At 39.3% G+C, this 22,510-nt stretch overlaps 1 protein-coding gene across 6 annotated transcripts in view; it reads left to right on the forward strand.

Moving 5' to 3' along the window:
- Positions 1-22,510, forward strand: part of LOC110466016 — a 77,429-nt gene that overhangs the window by 22,467 nt on the left and 32,452 nt on the right. For all 6 annotated transcript variants that reach the window (XM_021522262.1, XM_021522260.1, XM_021522256.1 and 3 more), the window contains 25 exons: positions 4,491-4,624; positions 5,500-5,555; positions 5,921-6,068; positions 6,481-6,557; positions 6,844-6,954; positions 7,583-7,750; positions 8,134-8,274; positions 9,793-9,874; positions 10,145-10,701; positions 11,292-11,447; positions 13,709-13,826; positions 14,432-14,552; positions 14,818-14,972; positions 15,268-15,381; positions 15,629-15,763; positions 16,176-16,241; positions 16,750-16,815; positions 17,317-17,498; positions 18,146-18,237; positions 18,700-18,833; positions 19,272-19,327; positions 19,851-20,078; positions 20,307-20,417; positions 20,876-21,043; positions 21,272-21,412. In XM_021522262.1, coding sequence (XP_021377937.1) covers positions 4,491-4,624; positions 5,500-5,555; positions 5,921-6,068; positions 6,481-6,557; positions 6,844-6,954; positions 7,583-7,750; positions 8,134-8,274; positions 9,793-9,874; positions 10,145-10,701; positions 11,292-11,447; positions 13,709-13,826; positions 14,432-14,552; positions 14,818-14,972; positions 15,268-15,381; positions 15,629-15,763; positions 16,176-16,241; positions 16,750-16,815; positions 17,317-17,498; positions 18,146-18,237; positions 18,700-18,833; positions 19,272-19,327; positions 19,851-20,078; positions 20,307-20,417; positions 20,876-21,043; positions 21,272-21,412 — 3,517 coding nt within the window. The remainder of the gene's footprint in view (positions 1-4,490; positions 4,625-5,499; positions 5,556-5,920; positions 6,069-6,480; positions 6,558-6,843; positions 6,955-7,582; positions 7,751-8,133; positions 8,275-9,792; positions 9,875-10,144; positions 10,702-11,291; positions 11,448-13,708; positions 13,827-14,431; positions 14,553-14,817; positions 14,973-15,267; positions 15,382-15,628; positions 15,764-16,175; positions 16,242-16,749; positions 16,816-17,316; positions 17,499-18,145; positions 18,238-18,699; positions 18,834-19,271; positions 19,328-19,850; positions 20,079-20,306; positions 20,418-20,875; positions 21,044-21,271; positions 21,413-22,510) is intronic.

Genomic DNA, 22,510 nt, shown 5'->3' on the forward strand with positions numbered 1-22,510 from the left:
TGCTCCCGCACCCTTACAGCCCTAGCGTGTGCTAGAGTTGATCACACACCACATATCTAGCTCCCGCACCCGTACAGCCCTAGCGTCTGCTACAGTTGATCACATACCACATATCTAACTCTCGCACCCTTACAGCCCTAGTGAGTGCTACAGTTGATCACATACCCCATATCTAGCTCCCGCACCCTTACAGCCCTAGCGGGTGCTACAGTTGATCACACACCACATATCTAGCTCCTGCACCCCTACAGCCCTAGCGTGTGCTACAGTTGATCACACACCACAGATCTAGGTCCCGCACCCTTACAGCCCTAGCGTGTGCTAGAGTTGATCACACACCACATATCTAGCTCCCGCACCAGTACAGCCCTAGCGTCTGCTACAGTTGATCACATACCACATATCTAACTCTCGCACCCTTACAGCCCTAGTGAGTGCTACAGTTGATCACATACCCCATATCTAGCTCCCGCACTCTTACAGCCCTAGCGTGTGCTACAGATGATCACATACCACATATCTAGCCCCTGCTCCCTCCCCCTTACAGCCCTAGCGTGTGCTACAGTTGATCACCCACCACATATCTAGGTCCCGCACCCTTACAGCCCTAGTGTGTGCTACAGTTGATCCCATACCACAGATCTAGCTCCAGCACCCTTACAGCCCTAGCGTGTGCTACAGTTGATAACATACCACATATCTAGCTCCCGCACCCTTACAGCCCTAGAGTGTGCTACAGTTGATCACACACCCCATATCTAGCTCCCGCACCCTTACAGCCCTAGCTTGTGCTACAGTTGATCACATACCACATATCTAGGTCCCGCACCCTTACAGCCCTAGTGTGTGCTACAGTTGATCACATACTACATATCTAGGTCCCGCACCCTTACAGCCCTAGAGTGTGCTACAGTTGATCACATACCATATATCTAGCTCCCGCTACCTTACAGTCCTAGCGTGTGCTACAGTTGATCACACACCACATATCTAGCTCCTGCACCCCTACAGCCCTAGCGTGTGCTACAGTTGATCACACACCACATATCTATATCCCGCACCCTTACAGCCCTAGCGTGTGCTGATCACATACCACATATCTAGCTCCCGCCACCTTACAGACCTAGCGTGTGCTACAGTTGATCACATACCGCCCTAGCGTGTGCTACAGTTGATCACACACCACACATCTAGCTCCCGCACCCTTACATCCCTAGCGGGTGCTACAGTTGATCCCATACCACATATCTAGCTCCAGCACCCTTACAGCCCTAGCGTGTGCTACACTTGATCACATACCACATATCTAGGTCCCACAACCTTACAGTCCTAGCGTGTGCTACAGTTGATCACCCACCACATATCTAGCTCCCGCACCCGTACAGCCCTAGCGTCTGCTACAGTTGATCACATACCACATATCTCGCTCCCCCACCCTTACAGCCCTAGCGTGTGCTACAGTTGCTCCCATACCCCATATCTAGCTCCCGCCCCCTTACAGCCCTAGTGTGTGCTACAGTTGATCATATACCACATATCTAGGTCCCGCACCCTTACAGCCCTAGCTGGTGATACAGTTGATCACACACCACATATCTAGCTCTCGCACCCTTACAGTCTTAGCGTGTGCTACAGTTGATCACACACCACATATCTATATCCCGCACCCTTACAGCCCTAGCGTGTGCTACAGTTCATCCCATACCACATATCTAGCTCCCGCACCCCTACCTTACAGTCCTAGCGTGTGCTACAGTTGATCATATACCACAGATCTAGCTCCCGCACCCTTACAGTCCTAGCGTGTGCTACAGTTGATCACATACCTCATATCTAGCTCCCGCACCCTTACAGCCCTAGGGTGTGCTACAGTTGATCACATACCACATACCTCGCCCCTGCTCCCTTACAGCCCTAGCGTGTGCTACAGTTCATCCCATACCACATATCTAGCTCCCGCACCCCTACCTTACAGTCCTAGCGTGTGCTACAGTTGATCATATACCACAGATCTAGCTCCCGCACCCTTACAGTCCTAGCGTGTGCTACAGTTGATCATATACCACAGATCTAGCTCCCGCACCCTTACAGTCCTAGCGTGTGCTACAGTTGATCACCCACCACATATCTAGCTCCCGCACCCGTACAGCCCTAGCGCGTGCTACAGTTGATCACACACCGCATATCTAGCTCCCGCACCCTTACAGTCTTAGCGTGTGCTACAGTTGATCACACACCAAATATCTAGGTCCCGCACCCTTACAGCCCTAGCGTGTGCTTCAGTTGATCACATACCACATATCTAGCTCCTGCACCCTTACAGCCCTAGCGTGTGCTACACTTGATCACATACCACATATCTAGGTCCCACAACCTTACAGTCCTAGCGTGTGCTACAGTTGATCACCCACCACATATCTAGCTCCCGCACCCGTACAGCCCTAGCGGGTGCTACAGTTGATCACACACCGCATATCTAGCTCCCGCACCCTTGCAGCCCTAGTGTGTGCTACAGTTGATCACATACCACAGATCTAGCTCCCGCACCCTTACAGCCCTAGTGTGTCCTACAGTTGATCACATACCACATATCTAGGTCCGGCACCCTTACAGCCCTAGTGTGTCCTACAGTTGATCACATAGCACATATCTAGCCCCTGCTCCCTAACAGCCCTTGATCACACACCACATATCTAGCTCCCGCATCCTTACAGCCCTAGCGTGTGCTACAGTTGCTCCCATACCCCATATCTAGCTCCCGCCCCCTTACAGCCCTAGTGTGTGCTACAGTTGATCCCATACCACATATCTAGCCCCCGCCCCCTTACAGCCCTAGCGTGTGCTACAGTTGATCACATACCACATATCTAGGTCCCGCACCCTTACAGCCCTAGTGTGTCCTACAGTTGATCACATACCACATATCTAGCCCCTGCTCCCTAACAGCCCTAGCGTGTGCTACAGTTGATCACATACCACATATCTAGCTCCTGCACCCTTACAGCCCTAGCGTGTGCTACAGTTCATCCCATACCGCATATCTAGCTCCCGCACCCTTACAGCCCTAGTGTGTCCTACAGTTGATCACATAGCACATATCTAGCCCCTGCTCCCTAACAGCCCTAGCGTGTGCTACAGTTGATCACACACCACATATCTAGTTCCCGCACCCGTACAGCCCTAGCGTGTGCTACAGTTGATCACATCCCACATATCTAGCCCCTGCTCCCTTACAGCCCTAGCGTGTGCTACAGTTCATCCCATCCCACATATCTAGCTCCCGCTCCCTTACAGCCCTAGCGTGTGCTACAGTTGCTCCCATACCCCATATCTAGCTCCCGCCCCCTTACAGCCCTAGCGTGTGCTACAGTTGATCGCATACCACATATCTAGCTCCCACACCCTTACCGTTAAAGTAGTGCTACAGTTGATCACATACCACATATCTAGGTCCGGCACCCTTACAGCCCTAGTGTGTCCTACAGTTGATCACATACCACATATCTACATACCACATATCTAGCTCCCGCACCCTTACATCCCTAGCGGGTGCTACAGTTGATCCCATACCACATATCTAGCTGCCACACCCTTACAGTTAAAGTAGTGCTACAGATATCTAGCTCCCGCACCCTTACAGCCCTAGCGGGTGCTACAGTTGATCGCATACCACATATCTAGCTCCCACACCCTTACCGTTAAAGTAGTGCTACAGTTGATCACATACCACATATGTAGCTCCCGCATCCTTACAGCCCTAGCGTGTGCTACAGTTGATCCCATACCACATATCTAGCTCCCACACCCTTACAGTTAAAGTAGTGCTACAGTTGATCACATACCACATATCTAGCTCCCGCATCCTTACAGCCCTAGCGTGTGCTACAGTTGATCCCATACCACATATCTAGCCCCTGCTCCCTTACAGCCCTAGCGTGTGCTACAGTTGATCACACACCACATATCTAGCTCCCGCACACTTACAGCCCTAGCGTGTGCTACAGTTGATCGCATACCACATATCTAGCTCCCGCACCCTTACAGCCCTAGCGTGTGATACAGTTGATCACACATCACATATCTAGCCCCTGTTCCCGCACCCTTACAGTTAAAGTAGTTGTTGACAGCTTCGTTTATACTGTCACTTATGTTTGATAAGTTAAATAACATAAAAGTCATTAAATGTATACGCAACTATTTGATATTTGGTGTATTGTATTTTCAAGTAATATTAGTATTTTGTATGTAAATTTTGATATTTTAAAATAAATAATTTAAACCATTTTAACTATTGCGTATACTAATTTTCAAGCTTGCTTATTCTTTCAAAGGTTCATTAGCCTTGAATTGAGTTCGCAAATGGAAAAATCGTTTTAAATAAAATAATTGGTTTTTTTTACCCATATTTATACACGTTACCCGATCTAGATCACGATGTTGTCCAGTATGTTACAGCTGTAATATATTATGTTCTATGTCTTACTAAACAGAGATGTCGCTAGACTCTACACTGCCAGATAACGGATGGGTTCTGGCTAACGTGATGCAGTACGGTTACTATCGGGTCAATTACGATACACAGAACTGGAGGTCTCTTATCGAACAACTCAAGACCGATCACACGGTTTGTACATACATATGTAACAATCAAGACCGACCACACGGTTTGTTCATACACATGTAGCATCACACGGTGTGTACATACACATGTAGCATCACACGGTTTGTACATACACATGTAGCATCAGAAGTTGGTTTATTCTCATTATGTAAAATATATGTATTATGTAAGGTTCATGTACTAAGTATCCTATTTAAGGATCGCTGCCCGAGTACTTGCAAAACACCAAGAACTCCAGTGTAGCTTTCTTAGGTATAATAACTTCTTCTTAATTTCGTTATAGGTATTACTGTAGTTGTACTTGTCAATGAAAGAATTGTGATAGGAGTTTCAAGGTTCGAATCCAGGTCTCGCTGTGTCGCATGTTTTTCTTTCAGAACACTTTTGTCTTTTGTTTTTGTAAATTGGTCTTTATAATGTTTCCATAAAATTCCAAAATACGGAAAAGTATTGGGGTTTTTTCAGAAGTAATTGTCAAAGCTAGCTTTTTTCATACAGGTCAAAATAGTTTCTTATTCAAGCTTGTGTTAGTGGTCGGGGATCCGTAACCTCTCAGCTCACGTGCTCTCACCTCCGTGTGTGTAAAGGTTCGTGATGGCTTGTGTTCTGGTTCTATGTTTCCTCCGATCTTATTGATGTATTTCCACGCTTGCTATTTGTTAATTATCGTCTTTTATTTTCTCTTCTGTTTGATTTGCGGTACCATTACAAGAACACAGGGGAGGCCGTCCCTAAAATGACCATAGCTGTTAATAGGACGTTTAACAATACTTAACCAAACCGAACAAGAAATGAATTCTAAAAAGAATCTTTTAACTAATATAATTATGTGGCTACGGATATATTTCCTTTTTCCTGCAATTTTATGTTGTTTTCAGGTTATCCACGTCACCAACAGAGCCCAAATTATCAACGATGCCTGGGCACTAGCAAAGTGAGTACAACAATGATATCGATGATTTAATCGAATATAGCGGTGTCTCCAAACATTGTTCTATTAGTGTCAGCTATTAAGTCACAACACATTAATATGAGTTATCATAGGATATGTTTCGTAACATTTTATCTTGATTCGTTAATTCCACAGAAAGTAATTGTTGTTTAGTAAATTTAATTGAATTTTGCAATTATTTCATTGAGTTTTGAAAACCACTCGAAATGATATTTTCAGATGATTGTGGTCATTGTTCAACACATTGTTTAGGATCAATGGAATCTCAATTAGCAAGTTTTTAAAACCTATATACATTAAGAATTATTATTGCATTAAAAAATAACAATGTTTTTTTTTTATAAAAGATCTGGCGACCTAGATCTAACTATTGCTCTTGACACCATGGAGTATCTCGGTAACGAACTGGATTACGTCCCCTGGTCAGCAGCTATAGGCGAACTCTCCTATGTGGAGGAGATGCTGGTTCGAACTCCACTGTACGGACAGTTTAAGGTGAAATTTTTACTCATTTTCTTTGAAATCAATCGAAGTCACATCAATTTTCGCTTTTGTTCTGTATGTCTACTTTGCAAATTCAAAACCATCCTTAAATTACTCTCATTGATATATAATAAAACTTAACAATACCAACAAAATACAATAAAACAGTAAATAATGTAGATGATATAACTATTTACATAAAAAGGACAATTTTTGTAATAAAGTCAAAGAAAGTTAAACTAAAAAGTGAACATTTTTGTTTCACAACCAAATAAATCAACATATACTTCAAAGCCGGCAAAAACATTTGGGTTTTTTAGAACCGATTTCCTGCACTTTTGTTTTTTGAAATTATGCGAAAACGGGCAACGGAAAAAGTAAGAACAATTCCCCAAATATGCATGCGATGTTAATTCCATTACAGAAATTCATGCACAAAATCATAGAGAAACCATTTATGAAACTGGGACTGGACAACACAAATTCAGGGCATATGGAAAGGTAAGCGTCTTAAATGTTTTAAATGTTGAAATATATTTTAGAAACACCGATATCGATTGTTAGAAGCATGAGAAGATTAACAATTACTTTAATTTAAATTAATTTATTTTTAAAAACGTTGCAACCAAAAAAAAAGGATTAGTATATCCTTTTAGGTAAGGTGATTCTGAAATTATTAAGCACGCGCGACGTGTTAACTCTTGCTAGATTACCTGTGATTGGAATTTAGGGAAACCATTATTTTTCCCACTTGTATCTTAACGTTCTGTGAACGTTCCCTTTATAGCAAGGCGCGGTCTATTATCGTGTCGATAGCTTGTGGTAACGAGGTGACGGACTGCCAAGAGGAGGCGAGTCAAAGGTTCCAGGACTGGAAGGACCGACCCGATATAAATATGTAAGCTTGCAATGATAAAAAGTTAAATAACAAGTAAATAACAGATGCAAAATTAAATGGAGAAAGAAGTTTATCAGAATTTAAAACTTTTCATGTCAGGAGCACATGGTTTCCTTTTTCTTCTTCACGATATAATTATTTTGATTTTCGTGTAGACCCAGTTCTTGTCTTCCTAGTAAGCGTTGAGTTCGTAATTTGCCATTTATATATCGACGATATGTCAGCCTTCTCTCTTTTTCCTTAGGGAGTAAAGATTGCATAAACGAATATTTATATTTTGATATTCTATCGCAGTTATAATTTCTTTTTTAAAACTCATTCAAATTGCAATATACGGAAAAATGTCCAAACAATAACTAATGTGATAATGAAATCAATAGATACAGGAATCAAGTTCTGACTTACCCCCAGCAGAACTATCAAATTAATAAATCAATTGACAAATTGATGTATCGAACAAATTTCATCGAATAAAAATCCCACGAATCGCAGAATCTTTAATCAATTAACCAATCAACCCATGGATCAGCTAAACAACTTAGTATGACACCACTCAATGGATCAGTAAGTTGCCTTAAAATTTAATTGATATCCCAAGGATTTTATAATTTATTTTATAACTGTGTAGGATTGACCCGGACGTGAAGAGGTCCGTGCTGTGTGGTGGTATTAGTGAGGGCGGGGCTGACGAATGGGACTTCCTTTACTCGCAGTACAAACAGTCCATCGTGGCCAATGAACGGATTATGATGTTGTATGCCCTCGGATGTAGTCAGCAGCCCTGGATTCTTAGCAGGTAACAGTGTAAACATGCGTGGTACTGACCCCGAGTAAGATTGTTAAAGGTTCGTTGTATTGAATAGTCTGTACTCATTGGTAACGTTTACTTATAACACCTTTGAAATGATTTGCAAGTATTGCAATATCAACTTTTTGTTCAACTATTTTATAACAACTATGAGACATTTTTGTTTCCAACTGATATCAGTCTTATATGTTCAGATAGAAACGCGGGGTATTAATGTGGCAGACACCGGAGTATCCGGATAAACCCATGTGGTCTGGCAGTTGACCCCGTACTTCTTCACTTCCGATTGGAGAATCGGACACCGGCTGTCTGGGTAAAAGGCATTGTATTTGAGATCCTGTAATGGTTGATATCATTCATTTTCATTCTAGATACCTGGCAATGTCCTTAGAGCCTAATGAGGTACGTAAGCAAGACGCTGATTACGTCATAAGATACGTCAGTGGAAATCCAATTGGAAGAGATCTTACTTGGAGTTTCATGCAAGAAAATTGGTCGATATTTATGGAAAGGTTGGTATATCTTGGTACGAGGTCAATTTTTTTCTATAAAGAACGAGAATATATTTGGTTTTTAAAGCAATTCCAAAAAATGTTCTATCATAAACAGGTCATCTTGGCAAAACATTTCATGTAAACGCAATGTTTGGCGTTCATGAACGTTTAAATTGGACGAAACACTGAACTACATTCAGTTAGAATTCACTTTCATTGTTGTTATATATATAATATTTATGTTTGTTACACCTCGAGTGAATTTCTAGCTATTTGATTGGTTGGGAGAAAATTAAACAAAAATCTCTGTCACCCTCCGAAAATACATTGGTTTAAAGGGGCGCGGGTGATATTGCCATGAGACAGTGAAAAATATCACATGCGCAAAAAATGTGCGTGCACCGCTTCGTTTCCCCACCGTGATGGTCACAAGAACGTTTGACGGCAACAGCCAATTTCTTGAAGCGCCGGTGCGATAGCGATTGTAAACAGCAGACTATCAACAAACAAGATGTCATTATCAAGGTTTGCTGCCGTTTCTGAGCTACAAAGACTTTTGGTGTAACAAAATAAATATGACATTCATTAGCAGGTGACAGTGAATATTGTCAACCCGAGAAAACCATTGTCACCCGAGGCGAAGCTAATGAATGTCATATTTATATAATGTTATTATAAAGCGTATCGGTAACACAATGATGGTTTTCACTGTAGACAGGGTCCGTATTAGATAAGGTTATCAAATTATATTTAAAGAGATAACGCGGCACAACATGTCATAGAGAGGGATCCTGGTTTGAGAGAATATGGTTTAGACAGACTAATGTATATCTGGAAACGTTCGACACTCATCGGTAATAGTTATTCCGTCTTTGCGTATTGCAGAGTTATCTTCTCTTGTGAGCAGGGATTGATTGTTACGTCATTGGTTTGTGTGAGAAAATTACGTCGTTTTCTCAAAACTTGATGACGTTACTCTCACAAACAAGTGACGTTACAATCAATACCTGCTCCCAAGAGAAGATAACTTTGCAATACGCAAAGACGGAATATTTACCCAGTGTTAATTTCGCTATGTGATATCCATATACGCTTTTTCTGTTTACTTATATTCGCTGTCATTTAAAGCGCTTTAGAGTTATTTTTCAAATTATATATGGCGCTATATAATTGTTGTATATTATTATGATAACTTAGTCTTTATTAGCCGAGAGCGAAAAAGGCGAAATTAAAACTACAGCGAATCTATCCCGGCCTACAGCATCCTGTACCTAGTTCTCTCACAATCAAAACAACTATGTAAACTTGTCCACTATCGTACATACCTGCCAATCTGTTATCAGAGAAATGCTTATCGTTGTAACGCGGACCACACTGTGCTGCACTATTTTTATATATCTTTCATATAGTCTCGTGTCACGTGTTTCACTAGTTTAGTATGGCTTGCCTTTGATATGGTCTTGTGTCACGTGCGTGTGTAACTATGTTCATTTACCGTGTTTTTAATATGATGGTTTGTATTTATGTTTTGGAAAGATACGGATCTGGGACGTTTTCATTTAGCCACATGATCAGCGCAGCACTAGCGTCCTTTAATACAGACCTGGACCTAGAACAGGTAATCATTGGATCTTATTCCTATTGTTATTATTATTTCAATTCATCTGCCCGCAATTGAAAAAAAAAGTTTTGTTGGAGTTTTCCATTTGCCTATTCAACGCTTTCAATTACTTATATAAATATTTTTCGCTTTCGATCTTTTCATCAAATTGTTGAAAGCACGACAAACAAAATGGTTTAGCGACTCGTTAAGCTAACAATGATATGAACAACGGACCCATGACCTATCATACATGTGTATAGTAACAAAAGTATGGTTAATTTTTAGATAAAAACGTTCCAGTCGGCACACCCAGATATGGGGTCCGGCACGCGAGCGTTTGAACAGTCAATAGAGAAAACGGAGGGCAATGTCCGCTGGATGAAGCGCAACTATGATATCCTGAAATCCTGGCTGGGCAAAGTGATAGGCACAGGAACGAAGACTTCTGTCCAGGACGTCCGACTCCCGAGATCAGTATTACCATCGTTATACGAACTGGAAATCTTCCCCGACTTTTACAAACCGGATCCAAAAGATTTCACCTTCAATGGCACCGTAAAAATTCATATTTCGTGTATGGAAGCCACAAAAAACATAACATTGCATATCAATAAGCTAACCGTGGATGAGAGCAATATAAAATTAGAGGCGGTCTCCGGAGATGCTGTTCCGGCTATTGTTAAAGTAACCCACGATGAAGAGAGACAGTTTCTAATATTAAACCTGGAGACTGATCTACTGAGTTTGGTTAATTATACGATCGAGATGACTTATGCTGGACCCCTGGCGGATGATATGGTCGGATTATATTATAGTTCTTATCAGCGAGGGGGTGAGACAGTGTAAGTAGCTTTTCATTATTCTCATCTTACATAACTGCAACACAAATATATCGTGCAGAGCATTTACCTTTCTATGGAAACCAATATATGTATTTTAATCGGATTAACAGTTCAAAATAGACTATTTAGTGAGATCTGAAAAGTTGAAATCAAAACGAAACAGCTGTTGACCTTCTCGATGCTGAAACTGATGCTCGACTGAACATTTCGTGTACATCCATTTACCACCACTCTGTTGCTGTCGTGATATTTAATTTCGCTTTTATTAAAATCTGAACTTGAACAATACTTGCTTCATCATTCTTGGAATTAAAAATATTTGATCTGTTCATATATAAAAACATCTATCACACGCGATAGTGAGACTATTAATAAACAGGTTGTCGGTAAGGACTTGATGACAAACCTAGTATAGGTATATAACAGTTTGCAATGTAAGTAGCTATTGTATGTATATATATTTAATATAGCAACGAACTTATTGATAGCATTATTTTCATAATATAGGTATTTCTGTTTGGTTATATATCATTGTATATTATAAAGTGAGCTTTTATCCAAGGTATATAAACAAATAATTATTTTACTAGATATATGGCAACGACACAGTTGGAACCCACAGACGCCAGAAAGACGTTTCCCTGTTTTGACGAGCCAAACATGAAGGCGCAATTCAAACTGACTGTGATCAGGAAACAGGAACTTATCTCACTGTCAAACATGCAGATACAGACTTCAGAAACACGGTTAGTATACTTTCTAACATTATGTTGGTTCGGGGATGGGGATGGTGGTCAGGGTTGGGTGAAAGGTGGAAGGTTCAAGAATCAGAACCATGGTAAGTGTAGTTGCTTTTATTCTGAGGGTTGAGTCCGGGGATGGGGATGGTGGTAAGGATGGGTTAAAAGGAGGTAGGTGTAAACATGAAAAATATGTTCAAGTTAATCCTAATAATTTAATCTTCTATACACAATCCCTATGGAAATCCACTTTTATTGATGGCCTCTTTTCTCTTAGAAGTTATCGCGCTGCTGTATCAGTCAATCACAATCGCCGTTACAAACGGCAATGTCACTTTTTACGTTATGGGCTGATAACATACATTTTTAAGCCAATGGAAATGGTTGTTACAAGTAAGATTAGATTATAATCCTATAATGAAACATGGCCAGGAATCGAAACCCGATAAGCATACTTCAAAACATTCTGTGGGAAGGGGATAGGATGGGTTTGGGATGAGGATAGGGTGTAAGAGTGAAAGCAAGGATATAAGTAAGATATTATATGAGAAAAAATGCAGATACAAACATAACAACTACGTTTGGAATACTTTCATAGCTTCTGCAGGGTTCGGGTCAGGGTGCGGGTGGTAGTGAGGGTGTGGGTGGTAGTTAGGATGTAGGTGGTAGTGAGGATGTGTGAGGGTGAGGGTGTGGGTGGTAGTGAGAATGTGGGTGGTAGTGAGGGTGTGGGTGGTAGTGAGGGTGTGGGTGGTAGGGAGGATGTGGGTGGTAGTGAGGATGTGGGTGGGAGTGAGGGTGTGGGTGGTAGTGAGGGTGTGGGGGGTAGTGAGGATGTGTGTGGTAGTGAGGGTGTGGGTGGTAGTGAGGATGTGGGTGGTAGTGAGGATGTGGGTTGTAGTGTGGATGTGGGTGGTAGTGAGGATGTGGGTGGTAGTGAGGATGCGGGGGGTAGTGAGGGTGTGGGTGGTAGCGAGGATGTGGGGGATAGTGAGGATATGGGTGGTAGTAAGGGTGTGGGTGGTTGGGAGGGTGGGGGTGGTAGGGTGGATGTGTGTGGTAGTGAGGGTGTGGGTGGTAGCGAGGATGTGGGTGGTAGTGAGGGTAGAGAGGATGTGGGTGGAAGTGAGGATGTGGGTGGGAGTGAGGGTGTGGGTGGTAGTGAGGGTGTGGGTGGGAGTGAGGATGTGTGTGGTAGTGAGGGTGTGGATGGTAGTGAGGGTGTGGGTGGTAGTCAGGGTGTGGGTGGTAGTGAGGGTGTGGGCGCTAGTGAAGATGTGGGTGGTAGTGAGGATGTCGGTGGTCGCGGGGGCATTGAGAAAGTGGGTGGTAGTGAGGATGTGGGTGGGAGTGAGGGTGTGGGTGGTAGTGAGGAGGATGTGGGTGGTAGTGAGGATGCGGGTGGTAGTGGGGGTGTGGGTGGTAGTGAGGGTGTGGGGGGTAGTGTGGATGTGTGTGGTAGTGCGGATGAGGGTGGTAGTGAGGATGTGGGTGGTAGTAAGGATGTGGGTGGTAGTGAGGGTAGTGAGGATGTGGGGGGTAGTGAAGGTGTGGGTGGTAGTGAGTGTGTGGGGGGTAGTGAGTGTGTGGGTGGTAGTGAGGATGTGTGTTGTAGTGAGGGTGTGGGTGGTAGTGAGGGTGTGGGGGGTAGTGTGGATGTGTGTGGTAGTGAGGGTGTGGGGGGTAGTGTGGATGTGTGTGGTAGTGAGGATGTGCGTGGTAGTGAGGATGTGGGTGGTAGTAAGGATGTGGGTGGTAGTGAGGATGTTGGTGGTAGTGAGGGTGTGGGGGGTAGTGTGGATGTGTGTGGTAGTGAGGATGTGGGTGGTAGTGAGGATGTGGGTGGTAGTGAGGATGTGGGTAGTAGTGAGGATGTGTTAACGATAGAGGTAAAGAGACGGTTGGTTATATTTCACCTCTAATGAGAAATAAGGAGACGGTTGGTTCTGTTTTACCTCTGATTTAAAGATGTCACATTTGATAAGCTTTTGTCGAAATAAAGTGTGGGAGATTGACATGTTTCCTTGTCCAGATAATTTCAGTGAGATGACAAGTGATTGAAGTCATTGTCCGGGCAAATCGTCTTCGTATAACATTAGTTGTTTTTTATACACGAACAGGGGAAGTATTGCACTGTAACTCTCTAATGACCGAAATGACCATAGCTGTTAATAGGACGTTAAACAAAATTAAACCAAACCAAACTCTAATGACCGAAACGATGGTTATTTCAACCTAAATGGTGATATTTTTTTTTACTATTCCAGGCAGCCAGGCTTCATGGCTGATCACTATAATGTATCACCGATCATGTCCACGTACCTCGTAGCCTTTGTCGTCTGTGACTTTGCTCATATAAATGGTACAACGAAAAATGGTATTTATGTAAGTTACAAATATTAATGGTACAACGAAATCAATGTATATATGTAGGTAGAGTTATGAAGTAAGTAATGTTACCGGTACAACGACAAATTTTATCTAACTGATCTGGATCTGACCTGTAATCAGCAACGTCCTTAAGGATATGTTACCGAAACAACGAGAATTGTATGTGTTATTGCCGGAATTACATTAACGGAAGATTGAAATTATTTCTTATTTACATTAGCTATCTTATACAAACAGTATAAAGGTGGTTTTGACAAAATGTAATAGTTTCGAGGACAAAATTTATTGATTTAGAATATTAATGCACTTTCTACAGTTATACGCGATTCCAAAGTAACAAATTGACATTTGTTTTATAATTACAAGAGTTCACCACCCAGTTTACTACATCCGTGATGTAACAATTTTATAAAGTCCTGTTAAAGTGTACAGCTAACACGATAATACGACCAAGTAGCAGAAGTATTAACAAGTATAGTCTGATCTTTAATTGCGGTTGGCATAAAGCAATACGTTATGTAGCCATGCTGAATTACATAAAACCTTATACATATAAAAGGTACTATAGTAACCTCATTTGATAACTCTTTGACCCTCAGTATGGGGCGCTCGCTCCAAAAGAGATGATTAACCAGGCGGAGTTCGCACTCGATGTCGGTATCGATACCATTACTCTATACGAGGAATATTTTGATATAAAGTTTCCACTCAAGAAGCAAGGTGAGCACAGGAAAGAATTTAATATTTTTGTAGAAAAGCAAATTAGGCCGTGAGTTTGTTGTAGAGTAAAGCAATATGTTTTAAAAGTTAATTAGTACAAACTTGTGACGAGTATATAATATGTCATACGGTTAATAGTTTGAATGATCGATTCGTTATTTTGAACGGTCCCTTCAAGAACTGTTCAATATTTATAAATACTTTGGTTGGTGTCCTCTTTTTCAACCATGTTTTGATAGTATTGCTTCTGATATACTTTGCTCAGAAATGATCGCCATCCCTGATTTCGCGGCCGGCGCCATGGAGAACTGGGGACTAATTACGTACAGGGAGACAGCCATGTTGTATGAACCAGGCGTGTCGTCAGAGTCCAACAAACAACGCGTCACCACCGTCATCACGCACGAGCTCGCTCACCAGGTAAATAATATTAGGTTATATCCCATGGAAGCCTTGATTTTTGAAGGTGGTTTTAATGATGACTACATAAAACAAGCATTTTAATCGGGTAAAACGCCGCGTACGTATCATACATTTACGGATGACAACAAGAACTTTGTAACTGTTTTAAATCAAAGTTAATTTATATTTTATTATTAACATTTGAATATCAGACAATATGTGAACTAAACATCTGTACGTGTCGTCTACAAATCAGTCAACACATTACATAATAGTTATACTTGACGACTCGTCTTACATTGCTTTATTTCAGTGGTTTGGAAACCTGGTGACCTTGGATTGGTGGGATGACCTCTGGCTCAATGAAGGGTTCGCGACCTTTGTGGAATACTTTGGAGCCGACCACAAGTTTCCGGACTGGACATACGTATGTATTATAACTGGACAGACCTTACTGTATATATCGTGTTCAAATGTTGTCATGTTCAATATGGTATGATACATAACAGAACTACATCGCAATTCAACTGTTGTTCAATGTCAAAATTCAGTTGTATCTGCATATATATCTAAATGTATTAGATTTTTGAAAATATAATAAAATCTTTTCAAACAATGCATTCTATAAAACGATTTTGTCATTGGTTATATTTCTTTGTTTCTTCCTGTTGCAGTTTGATATCTTTACTATCGAGCAAGTGCAACGCGCGTTTGATTTTGATGCCCTCGTGACGTCACATCCGTTGTTTGCTCCGGTAGCTAACCCCGCCCAGATCAATGAAGTGTTCGACGCAATATCCTACTCAAAGGTCTGTGGTTTCTCTTTATATAATATTGTTTACATTTATTATAAAATTGACATCATATCGAAAGTATTGATGTTCATGTGACATTTTTTATAATGAGTTGATGTCATATAATGATGTGTTGGGTGTTATGTTAAACTATTTTTTTTATTACATTTATCCTGATATATCATATTATGTAGTTAGATTAGTTTTTGTGTTAGGTTTCCTGATTTATGATTCTATAAACATACGTAGCCTTGTCCCCTTCTTTCAACGATGAACTATATTTTAATCATTTCCCTTTCCACTGGTTCGATTTATAAGATAAATTTATAAGGTTATTGCGCAATTGTCATTCACTCTACTTAAACACTATACCATTTAGTAGGAATCTAAGTTGTTAAACATACAAGATGATTTTTGTTTGTTTAAGGGCGCTAGTGTGATCAGGATGATGCGGTTCTTTGTCGGGGAAACATCCTTCCAGCTAGGAATACAGGTACAGTACTGTTGCATACGTTCCTTTACAGTGTTTGCGTAAAGTTATAGTATAGTTTGAATTAAACAGACAGTTTTAAATTTTGTTGTGGTTTTGACTGTGATACTTTGAATACATAATGGAATTTACTCTTCGTCGTATTTAATAACAAATGCTTATTCGTATTCTAGAACCAGTTTCCATAATCTGTAATATAAACTACAAAATATTGTTGTTGTGTGTTTACGCTGTGATATATGCTGTCTTTTTGTCCGTTTCTTTGGCTACTTTGCTAATATTTTTATGCGTGTTGTCGTTGTGGTATATATATTTTTTTTGTGTGAATGTGAAGACGTGGCATATTTTGCATTAAGGCTTAGGCATTGTCTTATTTTCTTCTTTTGATTTGTAACGGAGGAAGTTTCAATATCTAATATCCTTGTGGGTTTTTTTTTTACTTCAAAAGGAATGAACAAATGTGACGTTTCCATAATATTACACACCTAAATGTCTAATGATAATGTTACAGAGATATCTAAAGCAGAGAGAATACAAAAATGCCGATCATAACGACCTATGGGCAGCGATGGAAGAGGTTCGTATCATACACATTTTATTATGTTTGTTTATTACGCATAGTAGATAAGATTATATTAAAAAAGGGAAATTTATTAACAAACAAACAAACAAAAACAAGAGAATACCGAAGTGTCAACAAAACAATTATTCAAACTCAAAGCGATAAAACAATTTGATTAAACGAAAGATTTACATGGATACCTACAAGGATAATAACACTAGGTGTTCCGGTCCGGAACGGTAAGCACCTTCTTGTTCATCGCCAGCAATCACCATTTAAAACCCGACAAAAATATGTTATAAAATATCAATTCGATAAAACGAAATTGAGTTTCTTTCAAACGAAATAGTTACAGATAAAAACTAAAAAAGACAATTTTGAATCTAGTCCGTTACGGGCTTGGTGAGTTTATTCTTACCCCCTATTTTTTGTGAAAAAATTATTTCTAAATGAATCGGCATTGATTATTAGAAAAACTATACTTAGATATTTATTGTGTGTTTTTTGCTGATTTAGCAAATACAATCTGAAGGACGCAGCCTTGAGGTGAAAAACATTATGAACACGTGGATTCTTCAAATGAACTACCCCGTCGTGACCCTTAGTAAGGTCAGCAACACAGAGCTGCGGGCCAATCAGAAGCGCTTTCTTACCAATCCTAATGCCACAGACCCGGGCAGATTTGTCTCCCCTTACAAGTACGTACAAGCAGTCAAAATTATTTGTCTCTCCTTAGAAGTTTGTGAAAAGTACTCGTGCTTTATCTCCCATTACAATTTAGTATAGACGATCATATATGTGTTCCGTCTCAACCATAATATAGACAATATAACTAATTATCTCCTCTTAATTGTAATATAAACAATTGGTGATTCCTCTCCACTCACATCACATTGTGCACTCTAATTTACTTATTTTTAAATGACGTTTTTTTCTTCCTTTACATGTTAACTGTTATTGATTTGTAAAACTGTCAATATAATTCTCCTGTAATACCATCAATAAATTTATACTCATAGTTTATTTTTATAAACATGGAGTTGTCTGCCCGTAGTACCTATTGTCGACAGTGACTTATTCGCCGCTCTGTTCCTGTTTACTAATAGCGTCAAATGATTAACATGTAGTACTTATTACGACCATCATCGACCTCCTAACTTGTATTAGGAGGACGATGATGGTCGTAATAAGAACTACATGTTAATCTTTTAAACAAACAAAAAACTGTGTAATTAACATGATATCCAGACGATAGATAAATCAATATCAGTGTCATAGTGACAATATGAAAACGAACAACTTAGCGGATTGTTGATGTCAACTTACTTGTCTTACTCGTTATTAGTTATACATGGAGAGTTCCTATAACAGTGACCTACAAATCAAACGCCACCTTCAATCACACGGATACTTACTGGCATAACAACAAAGAGGACGGTGAGTGTCATAGAACGGACATATTTATAAAAGCTCATTTTTATCATTATAATTAATTTGAAGTTTTCTTTTTCTTAACTGTTCTACGTTCATCAATAATTGACCTACTTTTCTGAATTTGACAAAAGAGGACGGTCACAAATTCAGATATGTTGCTTTTAGTTCCTGTTTGTGTCAATTTCTATCTCATTCGAGTTTTGATGATACTGTTTTAACACGTCATTCGAGAAAAATATAACACCGAAGAATATCAAGAGTTTCATCAGCTGGACTGATTCCTCAAAAAGATATAGTTTTAGTATCGTCTTATGTGTCGATATGAAATGAAATATATTCTGTGCGGAAAAATATGAAAATATACCAGAGGTCCGACCAGATTATTACCCACTTCGTACTGTCAGCCAAGGGGACAACCGTGTCTTCAGCTAATATCCTATTTACTTAACGTGTATTTACTTTCAGTGATAACACTAAAAACGCCTATGAAAGATGGAGACTGGTTCATAGCTAATGTTCAGCAGTATGGATATTACAGAGTTAATTATGAAGAAAGCAATTGGGGTTCGTTGACAAATCAACTAAAAACAGACCACAAGGTAAATGTATATTACAGTGCTTTCGATACTGCTTTGAGAGAACAATGCATACAAACAAAGTGTGTGCAAAGTAGGATCTTTTCACAACAATTAAGTTTGAAGTTTAACGATCGATTATAGTTGTAAAACAGCATTGTATTTCTGTTTAGTCGAAAAAAATACCTAACCATTGCAGTGAGTTATTATTGAAGCATTTCATATGCGCTTATACTATAGCAGGCATGTTCTTCAGGTTCGTAAATATTAACTGTAGGAATGTTTATGTATTACAGCCAGTAATATGCTTACGTGTGATATTTAGATAAATTTACGGAATGTACTGTGTCACCTTCATTGGAATGCGTATACAACTCACATCATGTATACGTTAAATATATTCATCTTGATTAATATTTTACTTTAATACATATTTCAATTACGTGTTATCACCCTTGGTAGGTAATTCACACTATAAACAGAGGACAGCTAATCAATGATGCGTGGAACCTGGCCAAGTGAGTGATTGTTGACTATGTTGTTGACCTTTGACCTACAATAAATAAATCAAGATTTCCATGGGCATATAATATGAAACGTTAACACAATTTAATACTAAATCCACGGATAAATAGTATTAAATGTAAACACAAATAATTCACATATAAAGTACATGCTTTGTCTATATATTGTTAAATTTTCTATGCAAATTGTAGTTGAGAAATTCATAGATTAATAAAGTAATTAAATGAAAAAGAATTTAAGTGATAAAAACAATAGTCTATGTTATGATATTCACAAAAATTATATTGCAATACTTACCACTTAATATGTTATTAAAGTGAAAGGAAAAATTAAAATTATGTAAAATATTTTATTTTTGGCGAATACTTATTTCCGAGGAAATGCTTCAAAGAATTTTTGATTTCGCATAATGAGAAAGAAGACATAATTTTACATTAACCTGGTTGAGATTCTTTCTTTACAAATATTCGTGAAGTAATAACACTTAATAATGTATATGTATTTTTAAACTTTCAGTGCTGGCGAAGTATCCCTGAAGATCGCATTAAATATGATAGATTATCTACAAGACGAGATGGATTACGTCCCCTGGCATGCTGCACTTGTCCAGCTGGGCTATACTGATTCTATGCTGATGAGAACGGAGCTGTATGGGGATTATACAACAGCTATACGGAATCTGATCTCCAAGCCGTTTGAAAGCGTCGGACTTAATCAGAAGAAAACTGATGGACATCTGGAGAGGTAAGTATATATATATTTCTATCATATCATCAAGTTGGTCTCGTTGTTGTCAAAACCAAACCCCGTATATGTAAACATGAGGCGTTTCCTCGATTAAGCGTGAAGATGTTAGTTAAGGTCCGTTTTGTTTTTGTTTAGAATATATCCCAATGAAATCATGATGTCAGCAATATAATTTGCCTTTTTGTGAGCATACATGTAACATGCTTCACCTCTGCTTATACACAGAATGCTGCGTATCTCGATGTCGAGTCAGGCGTGTGGGTACGGGATAGAGGGGTGTGTTGAGACAGCTACAGACATGTTCCAAGAGTGGATGGTCGACTCCGGCAATAACAAGTAAGAAGGGTAAAAGATGATACAAACGTGGGTAATTACGGTAAGTGGACAACTCCTGTAATACCGTAAATACTGTGCATCTCGAACCTTTCGTCAGGTCAAACATTGTATTTATTTGTGACATTAAATATTCACCCTTCACCGGTTACATCCATATTAGCCCAGTGTTAATTTTGCCGTTTTCCTGTAATTTCTGTGTACGGTACGTCGTGTACTACCATTAGCTGTCTTACTTAATGCACACTCATTACAGAAGGTGAAAAAGGTGTAAGTTCAAACGCTGCTTAACGTCAGTGTATTCGTTACATCATTTTGCTATTTTTGTTCTATTTTTAAGATGCTAAAAGTCATCTTTAAATGCACATTTTCCGTTTAGATAATTGCTATTTTTATTATAATTTTGTTTGCTTTACCATTAGTACACACGGTGTATGAAGACATGTTGCTTTATTCCTCAGGATCGACCCTGACGTAAAACAGGCAGTGTACTGTACGGGTATCGCGAAGGGCGGGGCCCTGGAGTGGGATTTCCTCTACAGTCAGTACAAGACGAGCAACAACGCCGCCGAGAAGAAGCGCATCCTCTACTCATTGTCGTGTTCCAAGGAACCGTGGATACTCAGCAAGTCAGTCTGGTTATAAAACAATTGTTGTTGTTAAGAATATTATTGAAAGTTTATTTCCTATATCGCGCATTGTGTTGTAATAACGTGTAAAGTATTTTTCACCTGATGATATCTATGTAAATAGTTATTTATGTATATAACAGTAACTGAAAAAATAGTTGAAATACCTGCTTCATACCCAAATACAATGTACACTCATGACTCCTAATAGTGACATTCTGTTACCAGATATCTCGAAATGAGTTTGGATGGGGCAGAGGTCAAAAAGCAGGACGCAGGTTACGTCATTAGATACGTGTCTGGTCACTCTATAGGACGAGACCTAGCCTGGAATTTTATCCGAGCAAAGTGGGATATTCTACTTACTGAGTAAGTGTCATTGTTCTTAGCTAATATTTCACAGGACTTTTTATTCGTTTACATTTAATTAATGCTATTCATATTCTAACTAAAATGCTCATAAAGTAATTGGTAATTCTTTGAAGGTAAGAAAGAGTTTTTTTACCCAAAGAAAAGAGAATCTTATGTATAAGAAATATTAATAATTAAAACCCAGACCGGTAAATGAAGTAAGGAAAATGATAGATGTAAAAACATGAAGATACGATGTTTATTTAATCTATAATATGCATGTGACATACATATACCTATATATAAATTGTTTGAGTCAACCTGACAGTCACTCTGTACCTTGATTAGGCGTATGCGTTTATGAATGTGCTGGAATGTTTGAGACCCATCTTTCGTATGGCCACTACTTGTATGGTTGTAAGCCGAGGGCACCTAACCTGGTAGTACTCCTCTTTAAAACTGGAAAATGAAAAAATAACAAAAAAAATTTTATAACAGATTTATAGAGACATCTAACATGACATTATTAGGTATTGTACATTTCTAGGAATTTTCATCATGTAAAGCCATTTATTTGTTTAATCAATATCAGTTGAAATTCCCCAAAAATAATGTAAAATGTAGTAGTTTTTTTGTGTTACGTTCATTTTTCTTAATTACTTGCTGTACAGACATCGTTTTAAAGTTCTCAGTATTACAATCAAAATATAATACATTGTCCAGTTCATTGAATCTATTAAAACCTGCCAATAAATCATATATTGATAACAACACCATTAATCCTCATTAGAGTATATATGTAATGAGTTCCGAGCCCCAGTTATACTAAACGAGACGGATACAATATACTTATACTTTGCTATCTTCCAGTTCATTGAATCTATTAAACCTGCCAATAAATCTTATATTGATAACAGCACCATTAATCCTCACTAGAGTATATATCTAATGAGTTCCGAGCCCCAGTTATACTAAACGAGACGGATACAATATCCTTATTCTTTGCTATTTTCCAGTTTATTGAATCTATTAAATCCTGCCAATAAATCATATATTGATAACAACACCATTAATCCTGACTAGAGTATATATGTAATGAGTTCCGAGCCCCTTTTA

This window comes from Mizuhopecten yessoensis, unplaced genomic scaffold, assembly GCF_002113885.1.
Source record: "Mizuhopecten yessoensis strain PY_sf001 unplaced genomic scaffold, ASM211388v2 scaffold11113, whole genome shotgun sequence".
NCBI lineage: Eukaryota > Metazoa > Mollusca > Bivalvia > Pectinida > Pectinidae > Mizuhopecten > Mizuhopecten yessoensis.